This window comes from Mustelus asterias, chromosome 5, assembly GCF_964213995.1.
Source record: "Mustelus asterias chromosome 5, sMusAst1.hap1.1, whole genome shotgun sequence".
Lineage (NCBI taxonomy): Eukaryota > Metazoa > Chordata > Chondrichthyes > Carcharhiniformes > Triakidae > Mustelus > Mustelus asterias.
The window spans coordinates 9569082-9581400 of record NC_135805.1 but is presented as its reverse complement, the minus strand read 5'-3'; the positions used below and the strand labels follow the sequence as shown (position 1 = coordinate 9581400).

At 48.4% G+C, this 12319-nt stretch overlaps 1 protein-coding gene across 1 annotated transcript in view; it reads right to left on the bottom strand.

The window, feature by feature from the left end:
- Nucleotides 1-12319, bottom strand: part of LOC144493945 (dynein axonemal heavy chain 8-like) — a 1745965-nt gene that overhangs the window by 431935 nt on the left and 1301711 nt on the right. Inside the window, exons 62-63 of the mRNA XM_078213522.1 lie at nucleotides 5522-5685; nucleotides 1617-1809 (exon numbers count right to left, since the gene is read on the bottom strand). Of these exons, the coding sequence (XP_078069648.1) occupies nucleotides 1617-1809; nucleotides 5522-5685 (357 nt within the window). The remainder of the gene's footprint in view (nucleotides 1-1616; nucleotides 1810-5521; nucleotides 5686-12319) is intronic.

The window sequence follows — 12319 nt, the reverse complement described above, 5'->3', positions numbered from 1 at the left end:
TCATCAGTAAGGGAATAAAAGGTTATGGAGATAAGGTGGGAAAGTGGAGTTGGGGATTATCATCAGTCATGATCTAATTGAATGGTGAAGCAGACTCAATGGGCTGAATGGCCTATTTCTGCTCCTATATCTTATGATCTTATGGACAAATGCATAGTCCATGTATTTATCAACAACACACCCAGATGTCAGTAACACTACGGGTGGGCTTTACGGCCTCGCAAGTTCCAAAACCAAAAATACCCACTCGAGGTCAACGGACTTTTCCATTGTCCGCCCTGATTCCAATGGCGAGCGGGACGGTAAAATTATGCCCGATGAGTCAACCAATCTCACTGAAACACTGTTTGTCTCACAAATAAAACTCAGTTTCTCTCTGTCTTCACTTTCAAAGATCAGACTTCGAAATTCTATCCAAACGTCACTCGAACGACTACAACAATGGCTGATGTCATTGGGTTTCAATCTTGTCTCCTAAGATTTTCGTGCCTAGGTTCCTGAGAATTGACTCAAATGCTAACTCACAACGACAATGCTAAATAGTGAACTACTTCTCCAAATAGGTACCTTTGCTCCAACCACCAGGAGCGTGGAGTCACCTTCTACCTTATTGGATCTTCAAGACATCTCCTGAGCCCTTTTCAATGGGCTTCCCTTGAGTCTTCCTCACTTAAATTCTGCTCTCTGTGGTGCTTTTCCTCTGCTCCTCACTTTTTAACTGAACTGGGACCTCTAACTGTCTGACCCTTCCTTGGGACGCTCTTTTCAGAATCTCTTCCTGTCCCTTCATCCTTTGGGATCTCTCCCTTGTCCCCTGCCTGGGGCACCTCTTATGGATGGTGGTCCACTACTAGTTCCCTAACTCGGTTTATTGTGTTATTCTTATGCACAAGTGCACCAGGTCTAAAAAATTTGTAAAGCTACCGATCTGCGCATGTGCAACAATCTGAACATACATAAAACTCCAAGGCCTGTTGGGAGTTGAAGTTCCTGACCTCCATACTCTTCAGTGGTGTAAACCTGGCTTTCATAACTGTATACATTCAGTTTGATGACAGCTGTATACTGAAAGACCTTCTATTTGGTGAACTGGCCACTGGGTTCTGACTTGCTGGACATCTATGGCTCCACTACATTAAAACCTGCAAACATGATATGAAGATGGCAGGCATCAACACAGACAATTAGGAGAAAGTTGTCGATATCTATGATCTCTGGAGGCTGACTGCTGGGAGGGGCATTGGAAGAAGTGAGGAGATATTCAAACCTCAGCTAGTGGAGGAGATGGCCCAGAGAAAACAGACTCCTGAACCATCTCAGCCCACTGTCTTCAAATGCAGCAAGTGCCACACCACGTTATGTTTAATACATGTCGACTAGCATTCGCAAGCCATCATGTCATTAGAAGGAAGGCAGCTAAAGACAAAAGTCACTCAAGACTTTGACAGGCTTCTGTTTAAAATAGAAATTAGTTACATTCCTGGAAAAACAATGAATTGAGAGATTTGGTGAAGAAGGTTTTGAGTTTATCAAAAAGGAATGCGTGTTATTCTTATCAAGGACCTAATAGCCAGAATTTACCACATCACATTCAAGTTGACAATGTAATGACATACCATTTCATAGACTTTTGGGACAACAAATACATAATCTTCAGGCTCATCACCAGTTGGTTCTGGCATATCCCGAAGGAAATCTACAAAGTATGGATCTTTATGGAGCTTTCCTGCCAATTCTCTTCCAATCACTTTTTCAACTGCACGAGTGATTGCACCTTCAAACCAATATTTATCTTCCTGGCTTACAAATCTAGGAAGTAATGCAAGTCAATAATTAATCATCATACATTTCACTGCTGTGAAGAGAACTACTTCATTTAGTATCAGTCAGAAATCTGCATGCATATATATTCATGGGCATAGGGAACATCTTGCAGATTATCAGGTGCTAATCTAGTAGATGCATCTATCCATGACAGCATTAGCAGGAGTGACCACTGCACAGTCCCATTGAGGATACCCTCCACCATATGGTGTGCCACTACCACGCCAAATGGGATAGATTCAGAACAGGCCTAGCAGCTTTAAACGGGCATCCATGAAGTGTTGTGGACATTCAGTAACAGCACAGTAGGGATTCTATGATTCTATGATTCTAATTGTATTCAAACATGATCTGTTACCTCATGGAGCAGCATATCTCCCATTCTACTATTAGCATCAGGCCAAAGGGGCAACCGTGGTTCAAGGAAGAGTGCAAGAGAGCATATCAGGAGCAGCACCGGGCATACCTAAATATAAGGTGTCACCTTGGTAAATCTACAACGCAAGTCAACTTGCCAAACAGCAGAAGCAGCAAGGGCAGCACAGTGGCATAGTGGTTAGCACCCGGGTTCAATTCTGGCCTTGAGTGGCTGTGGAGTTTGAACTTTTTCCCCGTGTCTGGGTAGGTTTCCTCCCAAAGATAAGTGGGTTAGGTGGATTGGCCATGATTAATGTGCAGGGTTACGGGGATAGGCAGAGGGGAGGGCCTGGGTGGGTTGCTGTTTTGGAAAGTTGGTGCAGACTCAATGGGCTGAATGGCCCTTTCTGAGCTATAGGGATTCTACGGTTCTATGAAGACAGAGCTAAATAATCCCACAACTGACAGGTTAGATCAACGTTTTGAAGTACTGCCACATCTAGTTGTGAATGGCTGTGGACAATTAAACAACTAATTAGAACATAGAACATTACAGCGCAGTACAGGCCCTTCGGCCCTCGATGTTGCGCCGACCAGTGGAACCAATCTAAAGCCCCTCTAATCTACACTATTCCAATATCATCCATATGTTTATCCAATAACCATTTGAATGCTCTTAATGTTGACGAGTCCACTACTGCTGCAGGCAGGGCATTCCACGCCCTTACTACTCTCTGAGTAAAGAACCTACCTCTAGCATCTGTCCTATATCTCTCACCCCTCAATTTAAAGCTATGTCCCCTCGTGCTAGCCATCACCATCCGAGGAAAAAGGCTCTCACTATCCACCCTATCTAATCCTCTGATCATCTTGTATGCCTCTATTAAGTCACCTCTTAACCTTCTTCTCTCTAACAAAAACAACCTCAAGTCCATCAGCCTTTCCTCATACGATTTTCCCACCATACCAGGCAACATCCTGGTAAATCTCCTCTGCACCCTTTCCAACACTTCCACATCTTTCCTATAATACGGCGACCAGAACTGGACGCAATACTCCAAATGCGGCCGCACCAGAGTTTTGTACAGTTGCAGCATGACCTCCTGGCTCCGAAACTCAATCCCTCTACCAATAAAAGCTAACACACCGTACGCCTTCTTAACAACCCTATCAACCTGGGTGCCAACTTTCAGGGATCTATGCACATGGACACCCAGATCCCTCTGTTCATCCACACTACCAAGTATCTTACCATTAGCCCAGTACTCTGTATTCCTGTTACTCCTTCCAAAGTGAATCACCTCACACTTTTCCGCATTAAACTCCATTTGCCACCTCTCAGCCCAGCTCTGCAGCTTATCTATGTCCCTCTGTAACCTGCCACTTCCCTCCGCACTGTCTACAACTCCACCGACTTTAGTGTCATCCGCAAATTTACTAATCCATCCTTCTACGCCCTCATCCAGATCATTAATAAAAATGACAAACAGCAGTGGCCCCAAAACAGATCCTTGCGGTACACCACTAGTAACTGAACTCCAGGATGAATATTTCCCATCAACCATGACCCTCTGTTTTCTTACAGCTAGCCAATTCCTGATCCAAACTACTAAATCACCCTCAATCCCATGCGTCCGTATTTTCTGCAAAAGCTTACCATGGGGAACCTTATCAAATGCTTTGCTGAAGTCCATATACAACACATCAACCGCTTTACCCTCATCCACCTCTTTGGCCACCTTCTCAAAGAATTGGAGGAGGATGCTCAAAAAATATTTCTATCCTCCATGATATGAGAGCCCAACATGTCAGTGCAAAAGAGAATCATTTGCAAACATTTTCAGGCAGAGGTACTGGTTGACGATCCGTCTTGACTTTTTCCTGAGGGACCCCCCATCACAGATGCCTGTTTTGGGGGAATTCATCCAATTTGATTCACTCCCCATGATATCAACAACTGAAGGTACTGAATACTGCAAATGCCATAGGCCCCAAAAGCATTCTGGCAGCAGTACTGAGGATTTGTGCTCCAGAACAGGCAGTGCCCCAAACCAATCTGTTCCAATGCAGCTAAAATACTGGCATCTACCCAACAATGTGGAAGATTGCCAAGGTAAATGCTGTCGACAAAAACACAGCAAAGAGAAACCAATCCAGCCAATTAATTTCATATTAGTTCACTCTTTGAACAAAGAACAAAGAAAATTAAGCACAGGAACAGGCCCTTCGGCCCTCCAAGCCTGCACTGACCATGCTGCCCGACTCAACTAAAACCCCCTACCCTTCCGGGGGTCAACAGGAAATGGATTGAAGATGTCTTTACTAATGCTATGAAGTGCTTGTCACCCAGCAGCAATCCATCCTGCTGACCTCGAGCCACAAACAGGCATGAGGCACCTGGGAGTGTCAGAGAATGTATGCATCCTGGGAGCTGCCAAGGGTAGGGGGTTTTAGTTAAGTCGGGTAGCACGGTCGGTGCAGGCTTGGAGGGCCGAAGGGCCTGTTCCTGTGCTGTAACTTTCTTTGTTCTTTGTTCCTTGCACAGACTTTCAGAGGAGGATCTTACCGGCTCATTCTGCCAATCGATTGGCATGGCGAGCTGGTAATATCGGGCGAGAGGGAAAAAGTTGGTCTTGGTGGGGAACATACAGATAGTGGTACAAATGCAAAATACTGCAGAGGTTGGAAACTAAAAATAAAAGATGGAAATACTGAAAGTATTCAGCATGTCAGGCAGCATCAATGGACAGAGATGCCAAGGCCTGAATTTCATGTTGCATAGTTGGACGTCAGCCTGACCCGAATGCATCATCATGCATGTGTGCAATATTGAAGTTGATGTGTGTGCATGTGAGTCAGTGCCTCTCCTGCCAGCAATTAAAGGGCCAATTAAGGCAATTAAAAATCCGAATGAACTGAGATTATACATTGCTCATACAATTTTGCACTCATTGAATCGGCAAAATCAAATTTTCAGCATCCATATTTCAAAGAAACAAAGAACAGTACAGCACAGGAGAAGGTCCTTCAAGAAGTCACAAAGGCATGGATGAGAATTTTAGCAGCAGATCAACTAAGTAAGGAGATGTTACAGGATTGGAAATAGGCATCTTATTTATGCACAGAATGGCCACCTTCTGTGCCATAAATTTTCTCTGCTTCTACTTGGTTGGAAGTTCATCACAGAGTCAAGTATAACACCAAAGTGCTTTTATTATACAATTACTTAGCAGTTAAAGTACAAACATCAAATTTCAAACAACTGGAATATTTGGTAATAGTAATCCACATTATCAGAAATATACATTTTGAGAAACCCCACCCGTAGCATTGTATTTACCTGTCTGCAATGACCCTGGTGCATTCATGTTTGAACAAAGCAAGCAGGGTCTCAATATCGGTGCATTCCTCAGCCTTTATGGTTAACATTCCCTGCCAGACACGAGATAGGTCCCTCAGGTTAAAGATGTAATGAAATTTAGCTGGAGTAGGTAGCATTTTCACCTAAAGAAAGAAGTAACTTTCAAGATTTTCAAGGAACATAGGAGGTAAAATGAGTTTTGGGTGACATTTTCAGGCAGATGTTAGTGAATAGACAACCCGATTTATACACTGCATGACCTCTTCACTGACTTCAATGGCAAATAAAATCAGGCTTGATGGGAAAGAGGTTGCTGATTTCACCAACTCCAATTTCCCCTTTGTTAAAATTTAATCTTCATTTTCTGAGGCCTTCAGTATGTGTTTCATTATTTATATGCCAAATAAATTAGACCGTCAGATTAAATCAAGAACACTAAATGTAACTAATATAACAGATTAACAGGCTGAAATGTTGATAGAGAAAAGGATTGTCTGCTTTGGTTATCATTTTCTAAAATCCCCAGATTCTAGGGTGTTCCCAGCACGTTGGAAGTTAGAAAATGTAACATCCATGTTCAGAAAATCACTAAGAAAACAAAAAAATGCAGGCCAATTTGCTCAATATCGGTCACACAGAAAATCATCGAATGAACGGCTTAGATAGGATGGACGTAGGGAAGTTGTTTCCATTAACAGGGGAGACTAGGACGCGGGGGCACAGCCTTAGAATAAAAGGGAGTCACTTTAGAACAGAGATGAGGAGAAATTTCTTCAGCCAGAGAGTGGTGGGTCTGTGGAATTCATTGCCACAGAGGGCTGTGGAGGCCGAGACGTTGAGCGTCTTCAAGACAGAAATTGATAAATTCTTGATTTCTCGAGGAATTAAGGGCTATGGGGAGAGAGCGGGTAAATGGAGTTGAAATCAACCATGATTGAATGGTGGAGTGGACTCGATGGGCCGAATGGCCTTACTTCCGCTCCTATGTCTTATGGTCTTATGGTCTTATGATCAGACAAAGTCAACATGGTTTTCCGAAAGATAAATCATTTTTCCGAATTAGAACATAGAATATAGAACAGGCTCTTAGGCCCACGATGTGCTGAACATGATGCCAAATTAAACAAATCCCTTCTGCCTACCCTTGGTCCAGATCCCTCTATTCCTTGTATATTCATGTGCTTATCCAAAAGCACCTTAAATGCTTCCACCACCACCTCTGGCAACATGTTTCAGATATCTACCATTCTCTGTGTAAAAAACTTGCCCCTCATGTCTCCTTTGAACTTTCCCCTTCTCACCTTAAGTGCACACCCCCGAGTATTATTAGAGTTTTATGATTGGGAGCGTGATGTGGAGACAATGAGGTCCGAGTTCGACAAGTAACGAGCTCAAATTTAATATCACTCAAATTATAGCTTAGTAATATTTATTACTGATGCACCATTGATTCACGCAAAGACTAGATGTTGCGAAACAACAGCCTTTTATTAACAAGAACAGAAGCTCTCCCAAACCGATGGCTAACCCGAACTGAGGCAAAAGGAGCGGAGAGCAGCCACATTTATACCCCAAGGAGGGCGGAGCCTCGGATTGAGGCAGCAGGGGCATGCCCAGGCATATCCCATATACAGACAGTATTCCAGTGGTTCACCACATTCACCCCCTGTTTAAAAAAAGAGTTCGGCGGGGGCGAGGTGGTGGAACGACAGTCACAAGTTAATGATTCAAGTTACAAGTTCAGTCTCTCCGGGGGCTTGATCTGCCACTGCGACCGCCGCAATGTCAGCCGTGGTGCTGGTTCAGGAGGCCGCAGTGATGGGTCAGACGCCTGTCCATAACCGGTGAAGCCGTCCGTAGCACCTTCAGACTGCCGGGTGTGTGGAGGCTGCTCCTGGGGCTCAGGCGTGCCATACATGGGGGCTAAATGAGCGTGCTGCGACTCTAGTGCATCATGGACGACGTTGGGAGCTGGGGGTGAGGAGCCATGGGACGTAGTGCCTGTGGGGGCCAGATCGCGAATGGAGACTGTGTCCTCCCGCCCGTCGTGATACGCCACATAGGCATATTGGGGGTTGGCGTGGAGGAGCCGGACCGTTTCGACCAGGGGGTCTGACTTATGGGTCCGCACGTGCTTCCGGAGCAGGACAGGGCCAAGGGACGTCAGCAACGACGGTAGTGAGGTCCCCGAGGAGGACTTCCTGGGGAAAACAAACATTTGTTCATGAGGGGTGGCATTGGTAGCCGTGCACAGTAGTGATCTAATTGAGTGTAGCGCTTCAGGGAGGACCTCTTGCCAGCGGGAGACTGGAAGACCCTTAGACCGGAGAGCTAATAAAATGGCCTTCCAGACTGTCGCATTCTCCCTCTCCACCTGTCCGTTCCCCCTGGGGTTGTAGCTGGTGGTCCTACTCGAGGCTATGCCTTTGGAGAGTAGGTACTGGCGCAGCTCATCACTCATAAAAGAGGAACCCCGGTCGCTATGAATATAGCTGGGGAAACCAAACAGGGTGAAGAAGCTGTGCAGGGCCCTGACGACCATGGCCGAGGTCATATCCGGGCAGGGAATAGCAAAGGGGAACCGCGAATACTCATCAAAGATGCTGAGGAAGTATACGTTGCAGTCAGAGGAGGGGAGGGGACCTTTGAAGTCAATGCTCAGGCATTCGAAAGGGTGGGTGGCTTTGATGAGGTGTGCTCTGTCCGGCCGGTAGAAGTGCAGCTTGCACTCCGCGCAGACTTGGCAGTGCCTGGTTACAGACCTGACTTCCTCAATGGAATATGGCAGGTTCCGGGCCTTGATGAAATGGAAGAACCTGGTAACCCCCGGGTGGCAGAGGTCATCGTGAAGGGTCTGTAACCGGTCTAGGTTCACGCTGGCACAAGTCCCCCGGGACAGGCGTCTGGGGGCTCATTGAGCTTCCCAGGCCGGTATAAAATGTCGTAATTGTAGGTGGAGAGCTCGATCCTCCACCTCAAAATCATATCATTCTTGATTTTGCCCCGCTGCGCGTTACTGAACATAAAGGCAACGGACTGTTGGTCCGTGAGCAGGGTGAACCGTTTGCCAGCTAAGTAGTGGCGCCAGTGCCACACAGCCTCCACGATGGCTTGTGCCTCTTTTTCGACAGAGGAGTGTCGAATTTCAGGGCCCTGGAGGGTGCGTGAGAAGAAGGCCATGGGTCTGCCCGCCTGGTTAAGAGTGGCGGCTAGGGCAAAATCAGACGCATCGCTCTCCACCTGGAAAGGGGTGGATTCATCTACGGCGTGCATCGTGGCCTTCGCGATATCCGCTTTGATGTGGTCAAAGGCCAGTCGGGCCTCCGCCGCTAGGGGAAAAGATGTGGATTTGATGAGCGGACGGGCTTTGTCCACATAATTGGGGACTCACTGGGCGTAGTATGAGAAGAAGCCTAAGCACCTCCTCAGTGCTTTGAGGGTGGTGGGGAGGGGAAGTTTCAGGAGGGGACGCATGCGGTCGGGGTCGGGGCTGATGACCCTGTTCTCCACAACACAACCAAGGATGGCGAGGTGGCGCGTGCGGAATACACACTTCTCCTTATTGTAGCTCAGGTTGAGGAGTGCCTCAGTGTGGAGGAATTTTTGGAGGTTGGCGTCATGGTCCTGCTGATCGTGGCCGCAGATGGTGACGTTATCCAGGTATGAGAAGGTGGCCCGCAACCCGTTCTGGTCCACCATTCGGTCCATCTCATGCTGGAAAACTGAGACCCCGTTGGTGACGCCGAAGGGGACCCGAAGGAAGTGGTAGAGACGGCCATCCGCCTCGAAGGCTGTGTATTGGCGGTCTTCCAGGTGGATAGGGAGCTGGTGGTATGCAGACTTCAAATCAATGGTGGAGAACACCCGATATTGTGCAATCTGATTGACCATGTCAGATATGCGGGGAAGGGGATACGCGTCCAGATGCGTGTATCGGTTGATGGTCTGACTAGTCAATGACCATGCGAAGTTTCTCCCCAGTCTTGACAACCTCCACTTGGGCCCTCCAGGGACTGGTACTGGCCTCAATGATCCCCTCCCCCAGGAGGCGTTGCACCTCGGACTTGATGAACGCTCTATCTCCAGCGCTGTACCGTCTGCTTTTGGTGGCAATGGGCTTGCAGTCGGGGGTGAGGTGCTCAAAGAGCGAGGGGGGGTGACTTTGAGGGTCGAGAGACCACGGGTGGTGCGTGGTGGCTGGTCTATTAGCTGTGGATTTTGGATGGAGATTGGGGGAAAAGGCCCATTATACACCATAGTGACGCTCCCAAGGTGGCACATGAAATCTAGCCCCAGTAGTACGGCAGCGCAGAGCTGTGGCAGCATGAAGAGCCTGCACTTGTCATACACCATGCCCCGTGCAGTCAGATTTGCTACACAGTACCCGAGGACATTCACTGACCAGGACATTGAAGCTATAGAGATTGATTGCTGCAGTACTGGCAGTGCATAACGCCTAACCGTGTTAGGGTGGATGAAACTCTCCGTACTCCCACTGTCAAATAAGCAGTTAGTAGTGTGGCCGTTTACCGTGATGTCCATCATCGACCAGGCGAGCTGGTGAGGCCTGGACTGGTCCAACGCGACCGAGGCCACTGCCGGGTTAGGCGATGCGGTGGACGGTTCCCAAAATGGCGGCCTCCGTGACTCGGCTGACGTCACCCAAGATGGCGGCTCCCGTGGGTCGCGCGTGGCTGATGGCATCCAAGATGGCAACCTCCGTGGGTCACACGTGGCTGCTGGCGTCCAAAATGGCTGCACCCGCGGATCGCACCCGGTCGATGGCGTCGAAGGCAGTCCCTCCCGCGGATCGCACGCGGCGCTGCTGGGCCTGGGGGCCGATTTTGCCCTGCAAACTTTCAGGTAATGATCCTTCTTACCGCAGCCAGAGCAGATCGCGTCTTTTGCCGGGCAACGTCGTCGTGGGTGCTTCTCCAGGCCGCAGAAGTAGCACCTCGGGCCTCCGGGGACTGCCGCAGTGGTCAGTTCGGCTTCGGGACAGGGCGTGGCGTAGGTTTGCGGCCCTCCCGGGTACAGTGATGGCTGCGGTCGCAGTGTCCACGGTGCGCCCTCGTGGTCGGGGGTGTAGGCCTCGGGGTTCCGGAACGCTACCTCCAGTGAGTCGGCAAGTTCCACAGTTTTCTTCAGGTCCAGCCCATCTTGTTCCAGCAGGCGCTGCCGGATATAGGTCGACCTGATGCCCGCGACAAAGGCATCTCTGATCAGGTTGTCGGCGTTTTGGGTGTCTGAAACGGCCTTGCAGTTGCAGGCTCTGCCGAGTGCACGCAGTTTGCGCAGGAATCGCTCAATTGATTTACCAGGATGCTGCCTGGTTTGGAGAGTAGGTCTTATGAGGGAAGGTTGAGGGAGCTAGGGCTGTTCTCTCTGGAGCGGAGGAGGCTGAGGGGGGACTTAATAGAGGTTTATAAAATGATGAGGGGGATAGATAGAGTGAACGTTCAAAGACTATTTCCTTGGGTGGATGGAGCTATTACAAGGGGGCATAACTACAGGGTTCGTGGTGGGAGATGTAGGAAGGATATCAGAGGTAGGTTCTTTACGCAGAGAGTGGTTGGGGTGTGGAATGGACTGCCTGCAGTGATAGTGGAGTCAGACACTTTAGGAACATTTAAGCGGTTATTGGATAGGCACATGGAGCACACCAGGATGATAGGGAGTGGGATAGCTTGATCTTGGTTTCAGATAAAGCTCGGCACAACATCGTGGGCCGAAGGGCCTGTTCTGTGCTGTACTGTTCTATGTTCTATGATTCCCCGGACTGCTGTCTGCGAGCGGCCAGCAGGTGTCTGGCGTAGATCTCGTTCGGCTGCCGGTTGTACTGGCTCTTGAGGAGATCGATTGCCTCCTGGTAAGTCTCTGCGTCTCAGATCAGCGTGAAGACGTGAGCGCTGACGCGGGCGTGGAGCACGTGCAGTTTGCCGATGTCTGTTACGACGACGGAGGAGGAGGAGGCGATGAAGGTCTCAAAACAGCGCAGCCAGTGATCAAAAAAGAGTTAGAGGCGCCAACTGCCTGTGGATCCAAATCCAATTTGTCAGGTTTCAGGAGTTGCTCCATTTAAAAATTTTGTTAATGAAATTGATGCACCATTGATTCACGCAAAGACTAGATGTTGCGAAACAACAGGCTTTTATTAACAAGAACAGAAGCACTCCCAAACCGATGGCTAACCCGAACTGAGGCAAAAGGAGTGGAGAGCAGCCACCTTTATACCCCGAGGAGGGCAGAGCCCTGGATTGAGGCAGCAGGGGCGTGCCCAGGCATATCCCATGTACAGACAGTATTACAGTGGTTCACCACAATTACTTAAACCCTAATTAAGTAAATTCGCTAAATAAAATACAATAACGATGATAAGGCATAAGAACATAAGAACTAGGAGTAGCAGTATGCCACCTGGCCCTTCGAGCCTGCTCTGCCATTCAATAAGATCATGGCTGATCTTTTTGTAGACTCAGCTCCACTTGCGTGCCCACTCACCATAACATTTGTGGTGTTGCAGCTATAACATGTTGGAGCTGGTGGACCACAGCGCAATCCTCAGCAACTACACCTGCAGTAAGTATCCGTAGCTTGGCGAACTTCAGCTCAGTGTTGATAAGCTGGAGTCCAAATCCAGACACTGAAATACATCAGGGAGGGGAAAGTCACCTGGACAATTTCTTCCAGGGAGCAGTCCCCCCTTAGGCGAGTCACTTCTGACTTGGTCTGTAGTCAGGGACTACAGGTGAGGCAGGTATGGGGAATCAGAAGCAG